Source organism: Xiphophorus hellerii, chromosome 3 (assembly GCF_003331165.1).
Source record: "Xiphophorus hellerii strain 12219 chromosome 3, Xiphophorus_hellerii-4.1, whole genome shotgun sequence".
NCBI classification, from domain to species: domain Eukaryota; kingdom Metazoa; phylum Chordata; class Actinopteri; order Cyprinodontiformes; family Poeciliidae; genus Xiphophorus; species Xiphophorus hellerii.
This window is the reverse complement of record NC_045674.1, coordinates 17,401,093-17,416,071: the sequence shown is the minus strand read 5'-3', so window position 1 is coordinate 17,416,071 and position 14,979 is coordinate 17,401,093. Positions and strand designations below refer to the sequence as shown.

The 14,979-nt window shown below is 37.4% G+C and overlaps 1 protein-coding gene across 1 annotated transcript in view; it reads left to right on the top strand.

Annotated features, from left to right (window-relative positions):
* Positions 1 to 14,979, top strand: part of LOC116717660 (probable assembly chaperone of rpl4) — a 32,368-nt gene that overhangs the window by 1,278 nt on the left and 16,111 nt on the right. The window contains exons 5-8 of the mRNA XM_032559187.1: positions 2,290 to 2,393; positions 2,501 to 2,624; positions 4,480 to 4,572; positions 6,988 to 7,056. Of these exons, the coding sequence (XP_032415078.1) occupies positions 2,290 to 2,393; positions 2,501 to 2,624; positions 4,480 to 4,572; positions 6,988 to 7,056 (390 nt within the window). The remainder of the gene's footprint in view (positions 1 to 2,289; positions 2,394 to 2,500; positions 2,625 to 4,479; positions 4,573 to 6,987; positions 7,057 to 14,979) is intronic.

Here is a 14,979-nt window from a genome sequence, read left to right as displayed (position 1 = left end):
GTGTATGTCTACCAGCTTTGCACAGCTGAAGACTAAAATTTTTGCAAATTCATCCTCATAAGAAAGCTCATACTAATAACTAAACAATGTTCATGTCTTGCCAGTTTCTCAATTACATTTAGGTCTGGCTCTCGACTCAACCTTTCTAGCAGAGGGATATTCCTTGATCTAAAACAAGTGGGGTCTGACCACGTGTGTGAAGTAAAGAATTCTCACAGAATGCTGCTGCCGCCATCATATTTCATCATAAAGATATTAGTTTTTGGGGTTCGACAGTGCCACAGACAGTGTTGTACATATAAGAAAAATATTCTAAATTGGTCTCATCTCACCAGAACAACAGTTTTGTTTTTTTTCTCAGCTAAGGTAAATTTAGGCTACAAACTTGTTTTAATAAAGCTTAACAATCTCTAGCTGGACATTTTATTACAGTGAACCATTTGAGTCTTGAACTGCACCGTGGCACTATGGTTTGTTCTGTTGCTTTGTAGCAAGAAGGTCCTGTTTTCAAATCCTAGCCTGGGCTCTTGTCCATGGAGATGCATGTTCCCCCAGTGCATTATCGGGTTCTCTCAGGGTCTGTGGATTTCCTCTGAGAGTTCAGGCACATAAATGTTAGGTTAAATTGTCTCTCTAAATTACCCGTTAGTCTGAGTGTGGGTGCATGGTTATTTGTTTTGTGTGTTGCCCTGTGACCAACTGGGGACCTTCCTAGGGTCGTCTAATGACTGCTGGAGATAGGAAGCAACACACCACGACCCTGCATGTACAAGCTTGTATAAATGATGGATGGATTTTGAACACTATGGTCTCTTTAATTTTATATTAATAATGTCCATTGCTAAGGAGATGATTGTTTAGATTACAGGCTTCAGTAACTCCAGATGCAATAGATACCGAATGCAAATCCTGACCAGGCACTCGGTGGGGTGCAAATGCACGGCTGTGTTAACCATTTCTGCGTGTGTCCCACGTTTCCCACATGTTGTCTGAAACTGCAAACTGGGGAGCTTTTTTTTCAGTGATGACTTTTTCTTTGCCGCTGTTATGCAATGTCCAGATTTGAAGAGTGCATTACTAAGAGATGTATCATTAAAAAAAAATCTAATCCCGATGTTAAACTTCTGCACAACCTTATGCCCTTGTTCTCCAATAATCTCAAACAAATTTGTATTGAATAATTATTTCTAAGGAAAATCTCTTCAATCTCTTCTGGATTTTGGGAATCAGAATAAAGAGGGCTGAATACAAATCTATGCCCTACTTTTTGACAATTCTGAACTATTTTCACATTATATAACATAAACTCCCAATAAAATACATGGAATTCAGTAGTTATAGTTGATAAAATGTGAATATCCTAAATGTATCTAAATAGGTCCTATAATGATGCATCTTGTGTGTGTGTATTTTTAAGATGAACATTTTAAAAATGTCATTCTAGTTGAAATTTAAGACACTTTATGTTTTGTCCACAGGAGGGTGCTGTGGTCTAGAGTACACCTATAAAGGATAGGTTCTATAAACAAGTTACATGATGATGAAGGGTCTTCATGTGATCATCAGCTTTAGGAAGCACAGGCGTTGTTTCCTTCACCTAGAAGTTTTACCTGTTTAGTTAAAAATGTGTGTTATTTCTTATAAAATAAACTAGATTTCTCGTTCGCCATAAAAAGCCTGAACAATGGTGTGGACAAATGTGTTAGATTTTTGATACAATTAACTAAAATCTCCTGGAGTCACTTGAAAAATCCTAAACACTGTGACAGAAAAGTGTCTTTTTCAAATCTTAAAAGCAGATAAAATAAATGCTGAAAAAAAGACTATTTGGTATTTTCCTGGAAATGTTTTTTTAATGAGACTAAATTGTTCAAAACTAATCTTAGATGTGACTTAGTTCTTAAAATATTTAGTGGGTGTTTATGTCTTTCTTCAGATAATTACTGAAGTACAGATGTCTCCATTAAGACTGATGAATTAACAGAAAAAATCTCTGTGTTGAAATATGTCATTCTGCAGAATGTGTATACGCTGCACTGAACAAGAAGAGGGCATTTGGGGCTTTTTTTGTTAGTTATTCATTTATAACTCAGATTTTTTTCTGCTTGACACAACCATGTTTTCAGCATTAATGGCCTATTCAACTGAAGTTCCTCTGGGACCATAGACAAGTGTTTCCTAACATTATGTAACTATTGATGTAAAAATACTTTCCTATTCATTATGTTTTCATATTAAATACTTCATATGATAATCTCTAAGTCAGGAAGTCTGCCTTGTGCTGCTCAGGCTGGAGCCGCTGGAACAACGGATGAGAACGACGAGGTCCCTTCAAGGAAGGATGTCAGCGTGGCCTACTGCTCCCTGGCGGAGATCTACTTAACAGACCTCTGGTACCGCAGCAGAACGACCTGCACTGCTGACAACCAGAAATACTCTCTCACGTTTTAGTCATTTCCGATAACTCCACATTTGGCTCTTTCTGCTTCTCTGATTGTAGCATGGAGGAGGGAGCTGCAGACAAGTGCCGAGAGTTCATTGAAAAAGCTTTACAGTATCACCATGACAACCCGGAGGCTCTCCAGCTTATGGCCAGTTACCTGTTTAGTACAGAGAGAAACCAGGTCAGTCCACACACTCACACAGGGACTCCAGATGAATTATCGCCACATTAAATCAGGAATCTGCCGAGTTAATTATTCTGAGCAGATTGAATTGTATGCCATTAATCAGCAGATGGACACTTACATTAACACGCACACACAGATGGGTAAAGCCAATTGGAATGTTAATTACTGGGCAGATCATTCAGGTCATGTAGTCATCTGATAAATTGAAAGAGATGAGGAAGCATGTTGGACTCAGTTTCGGAGAAAACTGCTACATCAACCTTACAGTTTTATCCTGGAAGAACATAGAGGATTTGTGTAAACTAAATGGACCCATAATTATATTTATTAAAAAATAATATAGTAATAAATCCATCACTCGACCTCCTGCAGTGTGAAGTATTTAATAAATATATTATTTATTCATAAATCAATGTTGTAAATTAATTGATTGTGAACATACATTATTGAAACAGTGTCATTTGTGACTGAATATTTCTTTATTCATGAAAATATTGTGTTACATAGCTGAAATAATATCTCTTGAAATTTTACTTTTATCTTTTTTTTTTACTAAAATCTTACAAGTGCAATAAAACTCTTGTAGATATGCACTACTTACGTTTTCCTGATTAGTGACAATTTCTGATTTTCTTTGAGGTTCAATGTACCCTATCTGGTTATAATTTTATTTTCAAAAGATAGTTTTGCAACAAAGAGAAACACAAATGTCCTGTAAGTCACTTTATCTATCTTTTGTAAATTAAATAGAAAATCGAGGAATTGTATCGATCAGAGTATGCAACCTTAAACTTTCTGGGGTTTATTTTCTGCTTTTTGATTCAATCATAGACCAACAATTATGAATTAGTTATTAATTTAGATACATTCTGTGAATAAAAAGAAAAAAAAATCTGATTATTTTGATATCTTTTTTAATATTTAAATGTGTTAACATATGCATTGATCTTATAGATTGAAACTAAAACATATTCTAAATCAATCAAACTCTTTGTTTTTTGTTATATTGTAAAAAATGATCCATGATTATTTTACACCTAAGTGATGTAGGTGACAAAATATTATTTTTCTTACTCCTAGAGAAACTGAAAGTTGCAACACATGCCAGAGAATGTGTTGTAGCTTTTAAATGAGTGAAAGCTTATCTTTAGTTACAGAAAACAGTCTTTCGTCACCACCGCTGGCGAAGCACATTCTCATTTCATTAATGTTTTGAAATCACAAACTCTTGACCACAGCAGGAGGTTGATTAGTTATCACTGTGGGTTATCATGGGTTAAAATTAACAATAAAGGTTAAAGAGGAACATTTACATTATATCTCCCATCAATGACACGATGGATTCCTGTGAGTTAATGGAGTTTTAACGAAGCATGAAAGTAACATTTTAATTATAACTCACTTAGCTTTTTCACTGTGTTGTTCCATTTATCCGTGTCGACAGCAGGAAACAGCCTTGAGCTTCAAATATGATCTAGATTCAACAGGTTTGAGTAAGTTTTCAACAAGATCTCAAATCGTTGATCTTTAAATTGTTGGGAAGTAGTCAAGAGTTCAACCAATGCAGTACCAGATGAAGCCTTTAGGGATCAGGCTTGCCCCAGATTTTTTTTAGCTATCCATACATCCTCAGACCAACATTTATTTATTTTTTTCTTTCAGCTAAGCTGCATTGATTATTATTTACAATAATTAAATTAAATCATAATAATTGGTCATTAATGTCTATGGAGAATCAATTAACCAGTGTGTAATTCGAGAATATTTGCATTTGTTTATGTTCGTAGAAGACATATCTAAAAGATTTTACACAATTTGATCATCACATGGATCTTTCATTTGTTTATAGGAAGGGAAGGAATACCTGTTGAAAAGTGTTGGGATGTGGTTACCTGCGCAGAAGCAAAGTGCAGCTTCCTCCACGACAGAAGAAGAAACACAGGTAAGCTTGTTTTCTGGTTGCTATTTCTCTCACTGCCACAAATTATATTCAGGTTAAGAAATGCACTGCTCAGAATTTTGTGGCCAAGTTCAGATCTCTGGCTTTGATGTTAATCTTAACATTTTAAGTGTTAGGATTAACACAGCCTTTAAAATAATTTTAAAAAAGCATTATCACAGAGGCCACTTTTTAATGTAACTTTAGCATCTTTACTTTTTTTTATTAGCAGTCAGAACTTTTGAGGCCCTTAGCAGGCGGAAGTGACTCAGGAGTAGAGCAGGTGGCCATGGCCCTAGAGACTCCCCATTCGAATCCTGTTCCTACCTGGGGATAATCAGGGGTTTGCGTAGGGAATGGCATCGGTCTTTAAAAAAATCTGCCAAGTCCGTATGGAGGCAGCTGCTGTACTGAGGCAATCCGTTAGAGAGAAGTGCCGAAAGGACAACAGCATCACTTAGCGAACTTAGCCTTACAGAAACTCTAGTTTATTCCCTGGACAATGCAGTTGCTTAGCTTAACTCTTAAGATTTCCAAAAGCTGCCAAACTTTTCAAATCCAATGTCTTTAATAGCATCAGAAGTTTAAAAGCTCACAATAATAAACTAGAGGAATTTTGCTTCACTCTTAACCTCTTCAAACCTGTCTTAATAAGCTCCATGTTCCTCTGAACTTTACTATCAGCAGACACACTAAAGAGTGTTGCTGTTGGCAGCGGTGTAAGGAAATCTAAGTTTTGTATCATTATTGGTGTGTGTATTGCGATGGCTCCAATTATTATTTCTACAAGACAACGTAAATCTTCTGATAGCCTCTTTCACTCTTTTTGCTTTCACTCTGGGGATTTTTCAAAGTTTTAAAGTTTACATAGGAATTCAATTGAATTAATTAGAATAACAGGAGTAGACCTATAATTTAAACATGCATGTTTGTCCCTTAGCAAGAACTTATATATTGTAGCATAACTTTACTAAGATAATTTTATGCAAGTACAGCTCAGAATATCTATGCTATTGCTCCATCACATGAACATCTCACGCTGCTTTATGCATGAGTATTGGCCTGTGCATTTCTAAAACCTTGGACTTTTGAGGCCCTATATTTCAGCTCAGTGCAGAAGACTATTGAAGTCAGAAATATGCCCATTAGCCACATGAAGTGATGAAGGTTTGGTGATAAATATGTTGAATGCAAAGTATGCTTAACTTTAATTTTGCATGCATTTCTGCCCATAGCAAAACAATTTTTTGATTCTAACAGAGCTCCCCTCCCCTTTGTCTTCTCCACTCCAACAAACTAGCAGCAGCAGCGATTAGCAAACACCTGGTGGAACTGCAAGTCTGCTGAGCTCATCATAGAAATTATTCCTCAGTCTAACGCTCCTAAGAACAGTTTTAGACCCCATAATGGAGGCGAAATGATGACACGCTGAAGGCAGAGTGTCCGAAAGAGTAGGAGCTTCTTAAAGAGCGAGTTTTAAATAGGGGGTTTTCACCGGGTTTTCACCCCCAATGTAAGCTTACTCCCATCTGCTTGTGTCTGAGTGTTTTGGACAATCAAAAACCAGGAGGTTAATCCATAAGATGATCACAAACAGCTTTCTCTTTATTTAATTTTTAAAAACAAATCCAGATATCTAAACATTTTTTCACATAAAGTATTAAAACTGGTAATGGTTTTATCCTGGTTTTTGTTTGTCCTTGCAGCCTTATGGTGGTGTCTTAACTGAGCACCTGACTCGCTGGTTAAGCTGGAAAACTGGTGGTATTCTGTCACCAGTCACCATCCAATTTAATTGGTGCATCTTTATTCAGGTTTATTTCAAAAAGCCTTTTTGGACTAGTCTGGCTGTCACAGTGTGCTTTGCAGCAGACGTTAAGGACATCGGCAAAGATAAATTTGTTTTTAAAAAGTAGGAGATAATGAACGGGCGAACATTAAAAAATAAAAAAGATGACACAAGCCCTTCACAAACGTGTGCTGTTAAGTCACAGTGCGTGAAAAAAACTGATATGAAAGGCAGCACCAGGAGTCACTCTAATGGGGAAAAATAATGGCTGCAGTGCTAGATTTTAATATCTCCAAATAAATTATATCAGGGTTCATTTAAAAAAAAAAGAATAATGTGATACAGGAAAGGGTTTTGTGATGATTTGGTAGAACAAACCCCCTGTAACTCCACAGTTATGACTCTTATCTTCACCTGCAGGTTGATCCGAACTCAGCCTGCTGACACTTTGACTGAGATTAACAGCCATGCAGCTGCGGAGCATTTTGCAGCCTGAAATTGGATCATGTTATTATCAGACAAAGGAAGGAAGAACTCTGTTTGATTTTTCTCGTGTAAACACTCCTCCAAAGGTGGTCAAATTGTCCTTTATTACTATTTTCTGTCTTTTTTTCCCCCACTTCCTCCAGAATGAAATCCCTCCGTACGAGTCTCGCATCACCACAGCCAAACTGCTTATCGAGTCAGAGGAGTATGAGGTAATGTATGTGCTGTGTGTTGTGCTTGCACGCTCTGTTTTGGCCAGTCAGTGCGTGATTCGCTGCAGGAGGCCGGCCTGGCATTTCTTTATGTGTGTATGTGTGCTTTTCTTTCTGCTGAATAGCGCTGGAGGTGGGAAGGCCATGCCTGGTCTTTATGCCCTTCAGAGTTTAGTGTCAATAATTGAAGAGTGGTATTTACAGAGATGGGCTGGGGAGGGGGTGAGGGTACTGCTGAAGGGAGGAGATGGAGGAGAAAAAATGGAGGGGAAAAAAATCACAATGAACCTCTGTTTTGATGAATTGCTGCCATATCTTTGAAACAGCACACTCATCTGCTAAATCACTCATCAATTTCCAGTTTAAATGGCCTCAATTTCAGTGGCTCGCTGCCTTCAGTTCGGTACTGAACCTCCTAACAATCATTAACGCTTGAAGTCATTTTCTATGATTACTGCCACACCAACAGCAGTGTAGCAATTTTCTGTTGTGATCCAATGATTAATTTCTAGTCAATCTTGTTGGGTGGTTTATGGTTATTACTGACAGGAAATGAGCACAGTGTCCCTTTTTAAAAAGTTTTTTTACTCTTCCACCCACACAGCTCAGCTGCAGTTACATATTTGTGTGTGTGTGTGTGTGTGTGTGTGGGAGTGGAAGTGGGAGTGGGAGATGTGCTGTCAGGTGCATCAGTGAAATGACAGCGTTTCAGTCCATAGTTTCTGACATGTCATTTGTCTTCATCCTCCTGTTGGTGTCATCAAGCCTGAAACCTGAGCCTCGGCTGTGCTCAGAGCTTTATAATGTCACATAATTTACCATATATACCAACATGGGTATGTATCCCAAGAGAATGTATCATTCAGTCAAATTAGTCTTTGGCCACCAGAAGTCTGAAATTTTTTGAAGTTAGTTGAGCTTTATGTTCTTTCAGGAGTCAAGTCCCAGACTCGATTTGGACGAATTAGGAGGGAACACGCCTTCTCATTGGTTCATGTTTTGCTGTGTAACATGTAGATGGGCTTTTATTAAAGGGTTCATACACAGTCTGGAAAAGTATAGAGTTTACTTCAAGTATAAAAAAATGTTTGTATTTCCATTTACCTTTGTGTATATGTTTTTCTCTGTTTTTAATCCCATCCGTGTCCATCCATCTCTCTGTCAGTCCAGTTAGATCTGCTTGTCCATTCCTCCATCCACTCCTTGTTCTAGTTGGTTTATTTAATCCATCTGCATGTTATCCATCCATCTATATTATAGCTTAGGTTTTTTTCCCGTATTTTTCAGTCTGTAATAACTGTTTCCTTCTGGTCTAAAATCTGATTGGTTCTCCAATCTGCAGATTTAGTGTTGAAGACCCAAATCTAAATTTCTTCTTTAAATACAAATAAGCTGCAACAACCTTTTGGCTTAGGATCAATAGAACTGATGTTGTTTAATCTAAAAATTCAATTTTACTATCACTTTTTTGGCTCATAAATAGACTTTAACTTTCTACATTCACATTTATGTTGTTTCAAAAAAAACCTGCATGTTATGGCTTGTGCCACATCGTCTCTGCCTGTGCAATATATTTCCTTGTTAGTAAGTTAGGGGAAAAATGTGTTTCTGTATTGCACGCTGGTGACAGATTCAATCTCCAAAAATGATTTTTTTCCCCCTTGTCTGTTGGTGTCAGACAGCACTTCATCAGCTGTGAACTCTTCAGTGGATGACAGTTTAAACAAGAAGCTAACACACCACCGACCTTTGGCTCAGTAAAATAACACCTCTGCTCCCATTACCTTTAAGGCCATACACTGCCTCGTCAAGAGGGAACTAAACAGAAAAAAACAGAAAACAATCCACCAAATAGGTAAAAAATCCCGCTTATAATACAAGTGCTTTGATCCAATTCTATAATTTAATTAAAATGTGCAACTTGTGAAATGCGTACTCTTACTGCAGAGCGACATATTTCAAGCCCTTATCAGCTTAATTTCATGATTATTGGTTAGATCTAATGAACACCCTAAATTTAAGTTCTCCGAAAATTAGAGTATTACATTTGACCTTGAAAAATGATTCCTGTTGCAGAAATGTCAGTCTAATAAAAAGTGTAATCATGTAATTTACAGTATATACACTCAGTACGTGGTCTTGGCTCTTTTTGCATGAAATATGCCATCAATGGGGTGTGGTGTTGAGATGGTCCATCTGGCTTTGCTGAGTTGTTGAGCATAAGTTACTATAATAGCAACCTTCATCTCATCTGCCTTTTTGGGTTTTCTTTCTCTCATCATCTGTACTATATATTATAGACTCTAGGGGGGTTAGGCCAGGCCAGTATCCTGACATAAAGTCCAATGGACCAACATAAGCAGACGACATGGTTCCCAAAATTATCCCTAACTTGAAGCTTGACGGTGGACATCAAGCAGCTTGAATTCTGTACCTCTCCACTTTTCTTATGGGCTCTGATACCTTGATCATCAAAAACAAGAACGACTTTGCCTTAAAACAGAATTTTGGTACACTGAGCAACAATTCAGACTTTCTTTCTCCTTGCCTCCAGTAAGACACTTTCAATTCTGGTGTTCAGGCGTGGCTTAACACAAGGAGGGCGACATACTGTATGCATCACTTGTCCTAGATATGTCTCTATGTGGTGGTTCTTAACGCACCGACTCCAGATGCAGTCCTGGCTTAGCTTGTGCACCTTTTTCTTGTACACATTTTCCTTCCACTCAACTTACCATTAATATGCTTGGATGCAGCTCTTTGTAAACAGCCAGATCCTTTGAGATCTTCCTGACGCCTATATCCAGCAGCCACTAAGGATGTGAGCATAAGTTACTCACATCCTTAGTGGCTGTGAGTAACTAAGGATGGGTACAGCCTGGACAGGTCACTAGGCAACCAACTTTTCAACATTTTAGTTTATTGAGATGCTCTTTGACATGATTGATATGAGTTGTACCATATTCCTGAAAAGCAACGTTAAGATACACATCCTGTGTTTCTGGTATATATATAAAAAAACTACATTTCCGCTTAGCTCAAAATGTTCTCGTCTATCAAGCAGACATATAAACTAAGCTAATTTTACTGAGAGAGGAGCATGATTGAATGCCAGGATTCAACTGGCTGAAACATCCATAGAGTCATTTAGGGAGGATAAAACATAATTTTCAGTCATTGATTGGCCACCCAAGATCTCTTGCTTCAACCCCATTAAGAAGATTTAAGATCTACTGAAGACTCCTCACAGCACACTGACTATATCCTCATAAATACCAGAGCCAGACAAAAAGTTAATTCAGCTATAGACATAAAAATTGGTGTGTTAAATAAAACTAATGTTAAATGCAATGCTGTCAAAAGTAAAGATTTTTTCCTCCTTTTTTTGCCCAGGAAGTGTGAAACAGTTAGAATTTTTAAGGTGGTTTAAAATATATATTTTAAGATGGAGCTTTTACTTATTTTTGTTGACAACACATTAAAAATCTCTAAAACTCATAAATAGCTTGTAAACAAGGGATTTGAATGACGGCTGGACCTGGAAATTAGCTGTTCCAAAAATGTGGCATGGAAAAAGAACAAGAAAAAAGTTCTCCCACATGAGTAGATTTCACATTCTATGATCGTTCCTACTTAATTTGGGAAAGAAAATTAGCCAAAAATACTTCTTCAAATCCGTTCCCCCCTTTTGATTCATTTCACAACATGAATGTATGCCAGAAATGTCATCTTTCACAGTGCTAATGGAATATGAGCTCAAAGATAATTACAGAGCCCTCTACATTTATTAGTGCCCCTGCTAAAGATGTGTTAAAAGCCGTAAAATAAATTTTATTGCAGTAACATGTCATTTCACATTGATAATTTTAGACAAATCAAACATTTAATTTAAGCATATTATCAAAAGAAACAAACATGCCAAGAAATATATTTTTTAAACAAAATAACAGTTGCCACACTTATTTGCACCACTGTAGAATAATTCAAACTAAAGCATTTTTGTTGTTTGTCCATAGTCTTTTTTTCTTGGAATTTAAAAATGAAATGACAAAGCCTGTTTCTTACAGGCACTCTTTAAAATTGTAAAGACAATATACATATCATTCAAATAAGGCAAAGGATGTGGTGATCTTCATAAAACAAGAAGTGGTAACAAGAAAATAGTTTTTTTTTCTAAGTTAGCCTATATGTAGATTTAGAGCAATGATTAGAGTGTTTAAAGTGAGTAAAACTGTGAAAAACCCAGGCTGGACACGGATGTTTGGGGAATGTTAAGGAAGTTGCATCAGTCGTGCTATTGCAAAGAACATCAATTTTAAGGCATGTTTCACATCTTTGCCAGGTGTGAAAAAGACTGTGGATAGCGTAATAGTCCATCTTTATAGAGTAAATAAAGTGGCTGTTTTCATAATTGTTTTAAACCATATCTTTTTAAATGTCTGAATTTTAGGTTCAGACATTTGCTTTTGGTCTACAAGTGTAGAATTGTTTTTTTTTCATTTACAGCATTTTAATCACTGGAATCAAAGTAATAAAACTGCGTGAAATTTTCATGGATAAATCTGTGGGGATATAGTTTTACTGTATGTTTATGAATTCAAAATCTATTATTTCATAAACATACAGTGAATTAGTTTTGAAGGAAAAAACGTGGAAAAAGTCAAGACATCCGACTGAAAAAGTGTGTAACTTTCACCCCAAAGACACTATCACATCCAGTACAGAATAATAGTCTACATAACAAACAGGTCAAATTCATAAACAGTTTTATATATTTTGATATAAATACAAGTTAAAGACAAATACAGTTCTATTGCAACACAGTACGGTATCATACATTGTTAAGGACCAACTGACCTGCATTTAAGCTCATTGTTTTAATTGGGGCAAAAAAGTTTTGTTTCTCTATTTTTGTTAGTGTCCTGCAGAGCTCCCTTCTTTCTCACTTACATTGACACAAGCACATAAACACACAAACATCATCATCATCATCATCATCATCATCATCATCTGTCATTGCTGCTGATTTACTTGTCACACAGCAGACGGGGAAACGGGCAGCTACCTTTTTCTGACAGCCATTACGGCATCTTTCAGTGCAGTTGTCACACAAGCTGGTGGATAGTATCGTACCTACTCACCTTGTCACTTGTGTTCACTTTTATTTATTTACTAAACGCTTCTGTCGTTAAATTTAGACTCTCGTGCTGCTTCTGTCTTCCATATTGCTCACGAGCAGAGTTTGCATAGACTTCTCCTAGATTAATTTACTTCGGTGTAGCTATCCCTGTTTGTGTGTGTGTGTATGCATGTGTGAGCTATGGCGCGCCCTCACTTGTAAAGTGATTTGTCTTTCTCCAGTCTCTGCTGCACGCTCCAGTAAAATGATTCTGTTTAACAGCATTGCCTGAAGACGACACACAAACACACAAACTGCACTTGAGCACAGTGAACATTATAAATGAGTTCCTCCCCAGAGTCCTGCTTTTCTTTTGCTATAGAAGTCTTGAAATAAAGAGGACAGGGTGATTGTATTGTTTTTAGTATTTATGTGCATCTTGTTTTTTTCTTTTGCCCCTCCTTTCCAACTTTATCCCTCTTTTAATTTGTATCACTTCCTATTTTTCTCTTATCTTCACAGGAATATTAATCTTGTTGTTGTTTAGAGCGTGAAGCAGCTTAAAAAACTCTGAATCTTTAATCACTTGCCCCTGGGCTGACCAGTGTAGTTAAGAAGTTGGAGACGATATAATGGTTATCATTGCTCACTTGTCCTCGCTTCCAGATATATCTCGTTCTATTTTTGCTGCTCTAAAACTGCCTGTTCTATCTGTTGTTTAATACCCCAGCAGATCTTTTGTCCCATCTAATAGAATGAACTTTACAACATTTTGTCATGTTACAACAACAAACTTCAATGTTTTTTATTGAGATTTTATTTGGCAGAGTAACACGAAGTAGCAAATAGTTGCAAATATGTGTGAATAAAATGAATGCTACTTTGTACTTTGTAGAACTACCGCTTTCTGCTATTAAGTGGCAGGCATATTTGCTTATTCTTATTACAAAATAGTTTAAGCTCAATCAGATTGGACAGAAAGCATCTCAGATCATTAAAATATTAATGTGTATCTGGGCACACACATGAATGTGGTTTAATGTCCATTGTCGTGCTAGAAGTTGATCCTCAGTTCCAATCTCAGTTGTTTTGCAACCTCTAATAGATCCTGGTTACACATTTTCTCACCAGCACCAATCCATGTAGATCCTCCAGAGATGCAATGGGCCTCTTGGCTGCTTCTGTAATTAATGCTTTCCATATCCAACTTATTTAGGAGGTCTAAAATATTTTGGTAGGCTTTCAGTTTTGGTGTTCTATAACCCAATTCTCACTTAAACCTTTCCACATGTTGCTACTGATCTGTTTGCTGTGATTCTTAGTCTTCATGATGCGTTATTCATGCATGTTCTCTAACAAACCGCTTCATAGAACATCTGGATTTATACTGAGAAAGATTTACACCCAGGTGAACTCTATGTTCTCACTAGATGACTTGTCAGATATTTGGTTTCACTAGATATTATTTAGAGGCATGACAATTCAGAGGGGTGAATACGAATACGGACCGTTTTGAAAAACAAAGGTTTGAAAAACAAAATATTTCACTGAGTTCACAAGCACTTGTTTCATTTTGTGTGTGACATATAAGCTCAGTCATATTCATGAAAGTTTATGTTTGTAGATAACAGATTGCAAACTATTCACAGAATGGAAACACTAAATATTTATCGTTGGCACTTTATCTTTGTGCTCATGTGTTGCAGTGAGACAATGAAAGCAGAGGAGATAATTGTGGCGCTTGGCATAAATCCATCCCTCATCGGTTGAGATTGGGTGTTTTTGTTTTGTGTGCTTTTAATCAGTCATTAATTAATTTAGGACAATAGGTTCTCTGCTCATAATTGGTCTAGCAATCAATCATCTGACTCTCTGACATGCACGTTTGCGCAGTCTTAACGAGATACTCTCAATTAACCCGACTCTCACTCAGTCTGTGCAGGCGGCGGGCCTCTTTATCATCACCGGAACCACGTTGCTTTAATGAAAAGAAACTCCACAGAACAGCAGGAGGAAGAGAAAAAAAACTGGGAAGTTCTCCAGCTAATAATTCTGCCTTAGCAAAAAAAACAAACAAGTGCAGCTTGTTGAAGTCACATTTTTGTTGAGCATTTGCTGTCGGTGTGTGTATGTGTGCAATTGCGGGGGTGCATGTATGTCTTTTATTCTTGCCCTTCACCACGGGTGATTGGCGAGCGGTCGCCTCCAACCTGAAGTTGACAAAAATCAATATATCATCACCTGGGGCCTTACACACACACAAAGAGACTCACAAAGGCAGCACAAACCACAGGTTCCACATGGAGAGAGATGGAGCTAAACAAACATGCTGCCTACTTTAGTTGAGCTCTGATTTCTGTAATGGAAACTTCCCACAGACAACGCTCCAACAAAGGTCAGCTAACATTTGGCTCCTTTGAGACCTCAAACCGCCTCTCCAGGACACTACAGAGAGTGACTCAGACAAACACCCTAAAAGTGGGGTGGAATATGGACAACGTGTCAAGTTGATCTTTAGATTTGTTTGGGCCTCTTGCTCTATGAGGTGAAGGGAGGGTATGAGTAGGTTGTCAGTAAAATGATTAAAAGGGCCATTGGAAACAGTGTCTGCAGTGATTATTGACTGTGCAATAAGCACTCATGAGTGTGTATATTGACTGCCGTGTCTGTTGTCTTGTTGGTATTGATGGCAATGTGAATGGGGACGCTGACCCCTTAGATACTTATCAGACCCTCTGATCACTGTCATTGATTGAGCTGCCTGGAAGATACACAACAACGCCAACAACAATGTTACTGGTTAC